Source organism: Octodon degus, unplaced genomic scaffold, assembly GCF_000260255.1.
Source record: "Octodon degus isolate 3935 unplaced genomic scaffold, OctDeg1.0 scaffold00174, whole genome shotgun sequence".
NCBI lineage: Eukaryota > Metazoa > Chordata > Mammalia > Rodentia > Octodontidae > Octodon > Octodon degus.
Window position 1 is genome coordinate 3890089 of NW_004524750.1, and position 13933 is coordinate 3904021.

General features: G+C 41.9%; 1 protein-coding gene across 1 annotated transcript; it reads right to left on the reverse strand.

The window, feature by feature from the left end:
• Nucleotides 1-998: 998 nt before the first annotated feature.
• Nucleotides 999-1340, reverse strand: LOC101560417 (mitochondrial import receptor subunit TOM7 homolog). The gene has a single exon (XM_004643411.2). It carries the CDS (start codon nt 1335-1337, stop codon nt 1170-1172), a length of 168 nt encoding a protein of 55 aa, XP_004643468.1. The 5' UTR covers nt 1338-1340; the 3' UTR covers nt 999-1169.
• Nucleotides 1341-13933: the final 12593 nt, after the last annotated feature.

A 13933-nucleotide genomic window follows, 5' to 3' on the forward strand; every position in this document is an offset into this window, starting at 1 on the left:
TCTATTGCCTCATGTATCTATTTATGAGCTTATTTCCTCTACTGTCACTCCAGTGGCTCCAGTTAGATAGCTTCTGCTTTCCTTTATCTCATTGTCCTCAGGATTTGTCCTTGGTGGGTGGAAGGTTGGTAGTGCATTTTGCTTCTGTGTTTTGTCATTTTCTGTTTTTTTAATTTTAATTTGTTTTCTGTGTTATTGTTTGTGTTTTTATGTTAGGTAGCTTTATCACTGGTGTCAAGGCTTCTCAGCATGTCTATTCCTCCAAGATGCCTCCCAGGTGTAGTTAGTCTTTGTGTCTGTCCCAAGGTTCTACCTTCCCACTCCATCAGGGATGACGTGTTGCTATCCAGGTGACTCAGCACTGGTCCTTGGTGCTGGGCTATGGGGCTGTTTGTGACCCGGATGAGCACAGTGTTGTCATACGAGGGCAAACAACTGATTGCAGCAAGTATGGCAAATTGGCTAACGTGCTGCAGCTAGCAATGCCAATATGATCAAGCACAGCCTAGAAACTGACCATTTGTGGTGGCTGCTAGTTTGGCATCTCTCACCATAGCATCAAGACTTACAGTTACATAACAACCTTGAACATAAACAAGGACTTTGTATGCAGTGGGTTTCTCCTGGGTAGGGTGGTTTTTATACTATGTGGAAGAGGAATGCAAAATCAATAGGAGGCAGAGCAGAAGCAAGGCTGAGGGAGTAAGGACAAGCACCTAAGTTTTGGGAAGCGGGAGAAGAGGACAGGCGAGGAAGAATGAAGGAGAAAGCAAAAGAATATCAGGATAGACCAGAGAGACTCATTCACCCATACATCTCAGGGAATACTGAAAGATTGTTGAGGTAGGAGTCAGTCAGGATGGAGAAAACCAACAAAATAATAAAGGTTGAAACTTAGAAAACCTCTATGTTAAAAAATGACATTAAATTAAAAGTAGAGAAAAAAATTATTATTTGTTCTCTGTTAAAAATATTTATTTTGATAGTTTATTATAAATACGTCAGTAGAGGTTCCACTCTGTCAGACACATCTGAGAAGTCCAAGCCCTGTGCCATCCAACTGGTGAACAACTGAATGATGTCCCATTTCTTATAACAGCCAGTGCGTGCACCTTCCATGTTGTCTGTGATCAATGACTGCTTCCAAATCCAATTGAGAAAATAGTCCTTTATCCCCAAAGCGGGCTCAACACTGTTGGCTCAGGCATTCCAGGATCTGCACCTCTTTTAAATCCCAGATACATCACAAGAGGAATAAAACCCCAGCGGATGGCAAACTGGCTGCCCTTGAAGAGCTGCTGCAGCCTCTGCTTAGCCTCTTTGCTCAGCTTCACCATGGCGACGGCTGGGCAGCACAGGGGAGACCTCCACAGCAGCAGTGTATTAAGAACCCAGAAAAAAATTATTTAAAACAATTTCTCTGCTGTCTCCAGTTTGATATTAGTTCCCTAATCAAAAATCGCAAACTTCCCTGAGTAATTCTGCCAGATCTGCAGTAGGATTATTGCTGAGTGTGGGGCTGATCTTGGCCACACTACTGACACCATACATGAATTGATGGGAGAACAAGGGGAGTACCCGCGTCTGCAGCCAGCCAAGGCAATTTGCCTGTTGGTCACTGGCAGCTGGTGGTGCTTGCTTGCTTGCACTTCAGGTCACAGGATGGGGGCTGGGGAAGAATCCTTGTCCCATCACCATCCAAGGCCTCTTGCCTGCTTGTTTTGTAGACCAAGGGCAGGGTGATGGTGCCCTTCTCGTCCCTGCTGGTGGGGTTGGGTGGTGGGGGGCTACTTTTAGTCTTTTGCAGCTAGGGCTTTTGACTTTTGCTGGATTGAAGTTTGAGTTCCAGCTTCTACTTCTCCACCAAGTTCCCACAGTCTGCTGTCCAACTGCTGGCTGTCTATTGTGACTGGACAGCCCTTCCCTCCTTCTACTCCCAGAGCTTGGCACTGAAGGGCCCTGTTTCATTCTGCTGCTGAAATCAAGCCCCAGTGTAGTTTCAGATAGAATGTCAGTCCTCCCTCCTCCAGCTGCTGTTCTGTGTGGCTGGGTGTAGGCACCGCCACTCTGGCTCGCTAGCCAACCACAGCTGTGGAGGGATCTCCGAGGGAAAGTGTCTTTTTTTTTTCCATAATTTTGAGAAACAAATAGCAATGAGACAGTTTCAAACCAAATTGGTAGGACAGATTCAATAATTAACACATTGCATACATTCTTCCTAGTGGTTAATTGCTGTACAAGATGCGGACATGATATCCTATTTACAAACACTATTAGAACAACTCCATCTATTCATTAAGAGAATGTAACTATATATCTATCCTAACCATTTTGAATACACAGATACAAAATGGACATTCATCTGTATCCCATTTTTTTGGTTAAGTTCCGTTATTTGAATATTATAGGTGTGTTAACTCCGCAAAATAGTCTAAAAGAGTCCAGTAGTCCATAATAGTACTGGGTCTTCCACTTCACTGGCAATGTCAGAAATTGTTGACCTGAATAACCACAGCTCAACATAACAGCATGGCTTTACTTCTTATATTTCGTTTTTATACATTTCTGTTGGATGGTTAAGACCAAGATAAAGCAAGACCTATACAACAAGAGTTGTAGCTTTTGGGTCTGATAAGGTCAGTTAAATCCCCTCAGGATTTATGCTGAGATCCTGTACCTCAGATTGTAGAACCTTTGTCAGTGTCAGCCGTGAATGAGTCACAGCCATTGCTTGGCCAATGTGCTCTCTGTGAAAGCCTGAGAGAATGTTTTCTCTCCATGTGACTCTCCTTAGGCACACTCTACATCATCGATCAGTTTCCTCATTGGCCCCATAATCTCCTTAATCAAAAATTTTGGGACACTACTGAGTTACATGAAGTTACAGTACAAGTTCTCATATGTCCTGAGTCTTAAGTGACCTTGGAAGGCGAGGGCCAAAATGTTGGTTTTCCTTGTGGCCCTCCTTTTTCTCTAATTTTGGTCTGCAAGCTTAGGTTGTTAACCCTCCAGAAGACAAGTTTATTGTTATTACCATATAACCTAGACAATTAAGCTTAACCTCATTATCTGTCTGAATATCAAACATCTTAGGCATAATATGGAACAGGTATCTTTCTTTTTTTCCCCATAATTTTTTTTTTTTTATTTATTAGAGAGAGAGAGAGAGAGAGAGAGTGGTGTGTGTGTGTGTGGCCAGCTCAGCCCACCAGGGGGCGGGGCTGGCTGGCATGTGGTGCTGGGGGATTGAACCGCGGTCCCTGATGCCTTGCCAAGCTTGTTCTAAGTAGGTGCTTTAGACCACTGAGCCATCTCTCCAGCCCCTCCCCATAATTTTATTGAGAAACAAATAGCAATGAGACGGTTTCAAACCAAACTGGTAGGACAGTTTCAAAAGGCAGAAGGATTTTTTTTTGCTCTGAATGCCTTCAGGGCAGGTTTGGCTGGCTTGAGTTGTGGGGATTGAACCACAGCAACCTAAGCTTGACTGCTTTGTTGAAGCAGCCACTTAAAGAACTGAGCTAAGGGGTAGGCTCCCAAGAAAGTCTCTTATGTTCTCACAAGACTCTTGGTCCAGGTCAGCTCTCAATCACCAACTGCTGGCTGTGTGGGGTCTCTCAGGAAGAAGTGACTCATGACCTGCTCTGCCAGAGCACGCTGGTCCTGCCTGTCAACTGCTGGCCTTGTCCAGCCCCTCAGGAAACAGTGTCTACTGCTGCTTGGGGCCATGGCCTGCCATGTGCTGGAGGCTTGCCCAAGGAACATGAACAAGAAAGTCTTGACATAAAGGTAGAACTCTTGATCATAACGAACACACCATTATGACAATAAATGTGCACACAATAAGATCTATATAATATATATAACCATTGAGACATTGATTTCCATCATGTGCGGATGAATGAGATGAAAGTACACAATAGCTGATACTAGAAAAGTAGGGATGATTCTGTGACTCTATGTGACCATCTGATTCGGAAAGTGTTTGGAATGAGTTTGGGGAGGGAATTTAGAAATGCTTGGAGAACTGAGATGGAGAAAGCTCAGGAGGCCATAAACTGAGCACAGTCAATATTTCAAGTAAATTCTCAGAACCAGAATGTTCATAGATAAGTGGGCGGCACAGGCCAGGTCAGGAGCTTTCAGTTAGGACTCAGCACTCTCTTGGACATTGGACTACATGCATGTCGCATGCTGGGAAAGATTGTCTTTTGTCATGTGTTGTCCGTTCCTAAGACATTATGTGATTAATTAATTTTTTTATTATTTATTTATTTATTTATTTTGTGGCCAGCTCAGACCACCCTGGGGGCAGAGACAGTGTGGCTTGTGGTGCTGGGGATTGAGTCGCCATCCTTAAGTGCTTGTTTAAGCTTGCCTAAGCAGGCACTTTAGACACTGAGCTATTTCACCAGCCCCAATTAAATTTAAAGATTCATTATTCTAGTAGAGACAACTTCAAGGCAGCCCAAAGCTCAGGCTGTGGTATAGGTACTTAAAGTTCCTTTTAGTCAGATCTACAGTAAAAGTCAGAAACAAAAATTAGAGCAGAATGATTTGAAGGTATGACAGTTTAGACAGGAAGGAAGGCATGAACAATAGAATCCAGGGAGATGGGAATGACAAAAAGTATATATCAGGGCCAGTAAAAAAGATGTAAGTACTTTGCATCAGAAGAATAGGAAGGAAAACTAAGGGCATCTTCAAGGACCTCTCAGGAAATGAGAACACCCCACACATTCCAAGTTCAGGGGTGCAAAGAGTAAACTCCTTTGAAACACTGTACTTTGAAAAAGAGTTCCTCATTCAGGGCCACCTAGGGTAATGTTTCCCAGAGTTCCACCATCCAGTCCTCAAAAGCCATGAGGGCCATGGGCCAAATTGGCCTGGCACCTGCTGGACCTTGGCATTCACCTATGTAGTGCTAGTCTTCACCAAATGCAAGAGTCGTAGAGTCATAGAGGCTTCTAACAAATTTCAGAAGGAAGTCAGGAAGGCCAGACAAAGATGTGCGGCAGAGTCACAGTCTCTAGCAGAAGACCCTGTCACGTGGTGCACAAAACTCTGAGAACAAGGGGAGAGGACCCCAGAAAAATGAGGATGTGAAGACTGTGGAAAGGTTGCTGAGAAAAGCTGTAAACAGTGAAAAGGGGCAGCCAAGTGGACATGTCAGGTGGCTCCCAGTGCCGTGCCCAGAGGACTGGGCTGCAGACGTCCTTGGCATTCACCCTCACCACCACAGGACCCGGGGGCTGAACATGGAGCCACAGCTTTAATATTTGACCTCCCAGTGTTTGGTCAAATTCCTTTCTTGCCCCATATTTCTTCCTTTTAGAATGTGAACATTTACCCCATACCATTTCATGTCACAAGTACTTATCTTTCTTTTATATTTTTCCAGAGGTTATAGCAAATCCTAATCCCTGAGTGTTAAGGGAGATTTTGGACTTGAACTTTGCAGTAATCCCAGAACTGCTAACCCTTTGGCCAGAGTTAGACACGGACTAAGTATATTTTGCATTATAAGATGGAGCTGAGTCTGAGCCTTCTCGGGACCAGCAGTGGAATGTTATGGCTTAGCAATAAAAGTTCCCCCCAAATTTCCTATGTTCTATGTTGGAGCTTTTGGAAATCAGTTAGATCACTGGAGTGCTATGCTGATTAACAAATTAATCCTATCTGAATGTGTTGTTGAGAGGCGGGTTCTGACTGGAGGAGTTGGGAGGTGGGCTCTGAGTAGAAGAGGCAGGGCCCACGAACGTGACCTGGAAAGTCGTAATCTTGTCCCTTTCTCTTTCTTTCTCTTCTTTCTGGCCTTTGTGAGTTGTATCATTTTTTGGTTTTGTTTTTTTTTTTTTTACTTTTTTTTTCCTGTCTTGCCCTTTCAGCAGGTTGTTTCTGCCTTAGAGCCAACTGACTGTGGGCTGACCCCTCCAAAAACATTAGCCTAAATAAATCTCTTCTCCTTTAAGTTGCAAGTCTTAGGTATTTGGTCCCAGACACTGGAAGGTAATACACTAAAGAAATAAAATGCTGCCCTGTGCTAAATACAGAAAAAATGAAATAAAATGCTCATATGCTTATAGTTTTGACCATAAGACACATCTGAAGAAAATAAAGACTTCCTAAATAAAGGAAAAGCGAGTTTATCTCCTTGGATTGGAAGACCTCACATTGCTAAGATGTCAATAGTACTTAAAATGGTTTACAAATTCAATACACAGTCTTAACAAAATCTCCGGTCCTCTACCTTTTCTGCATTAATATAAAAGCTAATCTTACATTCATGTGGAATTGCAAGGAAGCCTGGTGACCAAAGAAATCTTGGAAAAAGAACAAATTGAACACTCACTGATTTCACAACTTCCAATAAACCTACACTAATCAAATTATTTATCATCTTAGTACAAAGACAGATACAAGTATAAAATAAAATTGAGTTTAAATATATTATGGCAGTGGAGAAAAAGAACCCCACCTACATTGTTGGTAGAAGTGCAAACTAGTACAACTACAACTTCTGTGGAAATCAGTATGCATTTTTGACAAATGTCAAAAATGTAGACATTTGTACGTCCCTTCTGGATATCTTCCTAGAAGAGTTAAGTACGTCATGTTACAACGATACAAACACACTCATGTCTACAGCAGCACAAACCATCATGGCTAACTAGTAGAAGTGGCCTGTAAGTCCATGCGTAGATGAATGGTTAAAGAAAATATAGTATTTTTACACAATGGAGTACTACTCTGTCGTAAAGGATAAACACAAGTCATTTGTAGGAAATTGGACGCATTTAGACACTATGTTATTAAAGAAATAAATCATACACACCAGCTTATATGCAGCATGTTTTTTCTTATATGGGAGATACCTAATGTACAAATAAATCAAACAGCAAAATAAGTTTTGGGTAATAGGAAACAGCGCTAATTTGTAAATCAGAAGGAAAACCTCAGATGAAAGGAGGAGATAGAAAAGGAGGGGGGATCAAGGAAGAATTAAATTATGTGATGTATATGTGCCAACTGCCCAGGCTGAATGAAATCGTTATGTACTGCAGACATGTACTAATAAGATAAAGATTAAATAAATGCTGTCTTATTGGCTGTATGAAACTTTATTTGATGAATACAAGTCAACCAAACAAGCAACAGGTGCTCTAAAGGAAGACATTAATTAACAAAAGTTTTTCAGTGGGCTTCTGTGAATGCCACTTATGTGCCATACCAGAGCCTAAGCTGTAGCCCCATCATCTCTTTGAGGACACAGAACCGTATTATGCACCAGACTCCATCACCATGGGCGCAGCATGTCTTAGCAGAGGAGACATGCTTTGTGAAAGCATCCTCAGTGGACCACACTCTGTAATCAGAGGGCTGCATGAGGATGCCTTCCTTATTTTTTTTAAAAAGATCAAGTAAAAGATGAGAATTTGAAACTTTCAGCTTTTCTCCTACAGTCATGATTTAGCTTTGTATCTTGAAATGCTTAACAAATTTAGGACACATTTTTAAATCCAGCACGAATGTGAGAAACTAAGGCAAAACATCTTATTGTAAAATGATGTTTCTCTTACATTTTGAAGTGGGTACAAGTAGAGTTGTTACATTTACCAGTTTAAGATGTGTGAGACGTGTCTGTTACCAAGGATGGCAGCTCACCTTTCACGGGCTTCCAGAGCGCAGGCAGCATTCTCTACTTACTGAAGGCAGACAGGAAGAGATGGAGGCAGGAATCCTTGCCTAGGATTCAAAACCCAGTGTCCTGAGCACTACCAGGACACTTGACTATTTCATTTCATCTTGGTTGGTTTTTATATTTGGAATAGTTCAATAGTAAAATATCCAACTTACCCTCTAACATTAAACTGTAATGCAGCTCTGAAAGTCACCAAAATTCAAGAAAAATAGCACATAGGCTCATATGAATGATATCAGATTGATCTGAGGCTGAGTCCTGGTCATATTCTGTAAAAAATAATAATTATCACCACTGAGGAAGAATGCTCCTGTCTTTATTCTGTTACCACTGTCCACTTATAGGTAATGATGTCTTAACTTCATTGATGGAAAACAGCATGGATCTTTCCCATAAATGTTTTTTTTAAATGTTTCATTTATTTATTTATTTATTTATTTATTTATTTTTAATGGTCAGCTCAGCCCACCCTGGGGGCGGGGCTGGCATGGCATGTGGTGCTGGGGATCGAACCGAGGTCCCTGCATGCTTGCCTAAGCAGGTGCTTTAGACCACTGAGCTATCTCGCCAGTCCCCCCATAAATGTTTTGAAGGTCCGACTGTTACAAAGAAATTAATAAAACATAAAAATAACCTTGGTATTTATTTATTTATTTATTTATTTATTTTTGTGGTACTGGGGATTGAATTCAGGACCCTGCACTTGACAGGCAAGTGCTTATTCTACTGAGCTATCTCCGTGGTCCCGTTGGTAATTACTTTAAAGGGTGCTTTGGCAGCATAAGGTGAAGTCAACACTATCATTCTAGGAAAATCCACATGAGGGTAAAATACAAATGCTGATGGGGTTATGTGTATAAAAATGACTGACATTAGTTGAAGTATTGGCTCTCAAAATTGGAATTATGCAACTTACATGTTTTATATGTTTATAAATGCATGTACACATACGACAGTATATTCTCCTATAAAATATTTTATATTAATTTGTGAAACTAATCTTTATATCCCTATATATATTTAGACAGACACTCTCTTTTGGGAAACAGTGTCCTGGGCAAGACTGGTAACTTTTATCATATAGACAGAGGAGCACTCAGTGGCATTCCCAAGTGCTGCCACAACCGTGCTACAATCATGCTCCACACTGCACAGAGAACCAGGCAGCCAGGCATTTCCGCTTGAAATCTAACATACGAAGAGACCGTCAGCTTGGCCATGGGCCAGCTGCACGTTCACCTCCTCCCCAGATCCTGGGTTTTCAGAACTACGTGAATCTGTTCTGGCTCCCACCGCCTCGGCAGGGTGGGTTTCTCTCATCTGGGAATCAAAGAGACCTTCCTATGTCTCAATGTGGGCATTGATTTGGCTGCACTTTTTAAATTTACCTTCTCTATAGATTTAAGGGCCAAAGAACAGACAGAGTCAACCTCATAAAATATGTACAGTGCTGCCCAAGTAGGATGTTTGTGGCTAAATGATATCTGACCCTTCTTGCAAGGCTGGCAATTTTAGAGTAAGTGCTGGACATTTAAATGTTCTATGAAAAGAAAAAACAAAACAAATTTTTCTTGTATCACTGACTATACAGATCTGTTTGGAAGCAAAATAAGGAATTTCCAGTTGATTCCTTAGAAGTAAATTTTAGGCTTTGGAGAGCATACAACACTGAACTAAGATTGATATGAGGCTGAGACCTGGTCCTGTCCCTGACAGTTGGGTGGCCTCTGAATGGGTGGCTTGGTCTTGCTAACCTCCAGGCCCTCTGTGGAAAGAGTGCAATCCACTGACGGGCCTTTTGTATAGCACGCCCTGTCCTGAAGACATTCCGCGCACTGCGGGGTGATGGGATCCGATGCACAATGTTGTTCCAGGTCCTCAGGGAGAAAATGAGGCTATGCTTTCAGGCTTGGCTGGGGTAGCAAATGGCACTCTACAAATGCGCGCTAATTTTTTTGCTGTTAATTTTTCTCCTCCTTTACAGTGTCTGCCTTTAAAAAAGTTAAGGAAGTTATCTTTATATGTTCCTCTGATTAATGAACATACTTTTGGATTAAGAAACCAAAAGACAAGATGGTAGCTTTTTTGTTCACTTTATACTTTATTTTTTATGGTTTTTTATATATTAACTTTATTGAGTAAGAAATAGCAATGAGAGAGTTTCAAAGCAGGCTAGTAGGAGAGTTACAACAATTAATACATTGCATATTGTTGTCTTCATAGCAGTTATTCATAGTACAAGATGCAGACATGATATCCTGTCCAAACACTATTAGTTCAAAGCTTTCTTCTCACTGAACTAAGAGAAAGTGGCTGTATATCTATCCTAACTATTTTGTATACACAGATATATATTTTTTTTCACTGCACAATAGTCCTTAATTTATGTCCCCCTTTTTTGTTTACTTTTGTCAGAGATATGTATTCCATTGCCATTCAAATACTGTAGGTGCATGAATTCAGCAAAAAGTAATATAATATAGTCCAGTAGTCCATAATAGTTCACTTTATACTTTAAAAATCATCATTTTCCATGATACGGTACAGCAATCACCTATGTGAGGTTTATCACCTAACTCTCTAATATTCCTGAGATCTTCTTCGTATATATCATTAAGTGATAAAAACAAGGCAAAGCTCTTGTCTGAATACAAAGAAATATAGTTCCTTGCTGGAGTGGTATAGCACTAACAAGCAGGCAGAGTTTCTGGAAGACTCGTTTGGAATAATAAATATTACATCAAAAATTTTCATTCGGTTTCATGTTTTCACTGTTTTTTAGGCACTAGTTTGCATGGTGAGGATAGCATAATAAAATATGCCATTATGAGAATAACCAGCAAACTTGATTACTCCAAGAAACACACACACAACAACAACGACAACTTGTGCTTAAGGATCACTGGGATAGCAGGTCCAGAACATGATTCTCACACGCTATAGCCATAGAGTTTCCTGGTGTGTCTGTCCGGAAGAGTGATAGGAGGGCTGGGGTAGGAGCCGGAACCTCAAAGGCTTCCCAGGTGATTATGAAGTTGAAGACTATACTGTGAGGATCTTTGCCCTAACTCTTGTTTCAATCCCCGATCTCTCATTTTATTTATGGTTGTGAGGAATTCATGAATACGTAGGTCAGATCTCCAGGAGGTGTCCCATTTACAGCACCTATTGAAATGCACTCTCTACGCTGATGGAAGAGAGATCATGAGAATGGAGAATCTTGGTACAGTGATTCTAAGATCCACGCCCTTTAAAGAAAACTAATAAATTATACACAATTCATAAGAACTCATTGCACTGAAAGATTTTAATTCAATATGCAAATAAAAAGAGAGCTTTTATGGCAAGTTCATTTAATAACCACAATGATCTTTTCTCTGAAGGGGCACTCACAAGAAATGATTTTGTACTGTCATTCCCACATATTTTATCAGCATTAAGTGGAAAAAATTGCTCACACTAATAAGAAGACATGAATATATTTTGTATAAAATTTCTATTTAAAGCTGAGAACCTCTTTTAGTAGCAGTGATACAAAAAAAGAAGAAAAAACTACACCCTATGTCTAGTTAAATAAGAAAAAAACTTACAATCATTTCAAGCACAAGCCATGTCTAGCTCTTAAGAAAAAAAAAAATTGACAGTAGCCATAAGGAAGGAAGTGAACATATTTTCCCCAAAATACAGCCATCCAATTATAGCGGCAGAAAGACGGAATGGCCTTCCCGCTGCTTCTTCAGCCCCTGGCCCTCCACGCCACGCAGCAGCTTCTGAGCTGAACGGAGTCCAGTTCCCGGTGGCTGGAGACGCGGTCCGCGCCCGCAGCGGCTGCCCGCTCCGCCCCGCCGCGCTGGAGAAGCTGCGGCACCGCCTGCCTGTGCGGACGCGCAGACGCCACCCCGGCCTTACCAGCGCGTCTCTTCTTTTCACACGAACTTGAAAGAAAAATATAAAGGAGCAGAGGTTAGGAGATGAATGATACTTCAAAAGTAAGCTTATTTTAGTAGCAAATAGCTATAAAAATAGATTCAGTAGGAAAACCAGGTTCTATTTATATGCAGCTATGTTACAGTGAATACATTGCTGTTAACTTTATTTCTTAGGTGAGGAACGTCAAATCTACTGTTAAATGTAGTGACCTAATCTTCAATGTTCAAGTCAACAAGTTTTATTCATCATTTTAATTTTACATGCTTTTGTCTATAAACATCGACTAGATAAAATGGTTTTCATAATACTTTATGTCCACTGTCATCACGTCTTAGTTATATTTACTCGTGTGTTTATGTAAAAGGAAATATACTGACTATTCTCCTTTGGTTTGTTTGTTTGTTTTTTTTTATGTGTGTGTGTGTGTGTGTGTGTGTGTGGCCAGCTCAGCCCACCAGAGGGCGGGGCTGGCTGGCATGTGGTGCTGGGGATTGAACTGCGGTCCCTGTGCTCTGCTAAGCTTGTTCCAAGTAGGTGCTTTAGACCACTGAGCCATCTCGCCAGCACACCCCCCCCCGACTATTCTCCTTTGTGTGTAGCCTATTTCACCAACAAACCACATCTGAGTGTCAGTGGTGTTACTCAATCTATCAGAAGTTAATTTTTAGTATGAAATTATGTTTTGTCTTACAAATGTATCAAAATGTGTGCATTCTCCTACTGAGGCACACTTGGTTTGTTTCCATATTGGGGCTGTGATCAGTGCAGCTGTTAAGGTCTTCTCGTGGTTCTGCGGGAAGTAGGCACTCATTTTTTATACAAACTTTGGAATATGGAACTACATGGCCATTGGATTGACTTTCCTGACTTTCTCTTTCTTTTCTTTCTTTCTTTCTTTCTTTCTTTCTTTCTTTCTTTCTTTCTTTCTTTCTTTCTTTCTTTCTTTCTTTCTTTCTTTCTTTCTTTTCCCAGTACCGGGGATTGAACTCAGGATCCTGTGCTTGCCAGGCAGGCACTTATTGTACTGAGCCATCTCCCCGGGCCAGGATTGACTTTCAAATACTCTTTCCTCAATATGGATGCCATTTTAAACTTTTCTTCTTCCACATGGACATCCACTAACTCTGTGAACACCCCCTGCAGACAAGCACACGCCCTTTCAGCGGCCATCTGGGGAGCGGATTCCTCCAGCTGGGCTCACCTCCCCAGCGGCAGCTTTAGACGGGTGCGTGTTAGTGCTGGCTACAGTGCCCAATAATCTAGTCACTCACCAAAAGCGCCAAATTTGAGCACATGAGATTTTGGGGGAACAGTGTAAATCTAAGCTATAACATTTCATCCCTTGTGTGCCAAAGACTCAGCCCCATCTCTTTACGCAATGTGCAGTTAGTCCATCTCTAACAGTTGCCAAAGTCTTAGCAGGTCTTGTCCTGCTGAGAAGTTCAAGCCCAAAGCCACCCCTGAGATGCAAGGCATCTTAGCTATAAACTTCTGGCAAAAAATGAAAGTCATATACTTCCACCATAAAATGGGACAGCGTAAGCACTCCCGTCCAAAGGGAAGAAGTCAGAGGCGAGAAAGGCATCAGGCCAAAGAGGACCAGACACCGGGAGGGCAGGTATCAAATCTGTGCTCCACGTTCAGCACCTGGGGCCTGTGCTGGAGACAGTGAGTGCGCAAGGACGTCTGCAGCCCTGCCCCTTGGCTCTGGAGTTTGTGGCTGCCTTTTCACTCTTTGCAGCTTTTTCAGGCTCCTTACACCGACACCTTTGGCTTTACTCACAGCGTTCTGTGGGTCTCCTTTCAGAGGCCTCTGGTAGGAAGTCCTGGGAGGGGCAGCCACTCAGCCACGCACTGTGACGGGCACCATTTGCATGCACATGCCATACTTTAATTCTTTTCCCCAAGCGTGTCCCTCCCCCCACAGCCCCATGGCTCCATTTGTGGTGGTGGGCCTGCCAAGGGAACCCAGTACTTGGGTCACATCCGGGCCCTTTATACCCTTCCTTACACCTCCTCCTCCTCCTGCTTCCTCTTCTTCTCTTCCTTTTGTCTAATTGTATAATGTAAACCTTCCTTCCACTTTTTGCCCTCTATTTTGGGGCCTACATCTTAGGGAGAACATGCAATATTTGTGTGTCTTCGTCTGGCCTATTTGGCTCAACACACTGAGCTCCAGTTATATCCATTTTACATGCTAATCTTTTCAGCAACCAGATTCATTTTCATCCTGAATTTAAATGTACTTCCTTCTTGCCAACCTGCAAAATTTTTGCATTTTTGTGCCCTCCTGTTTGTTTC

Coding starts and splice junctions, on each gene's coding strand:
- LOC101560417 (XM_004643411.2), bottom strand. CDS start 1,337: ATGGTGAAGCTGAGCAAAGAGGCTAAGCAGAGGCTGCAGCAGCTCTTC.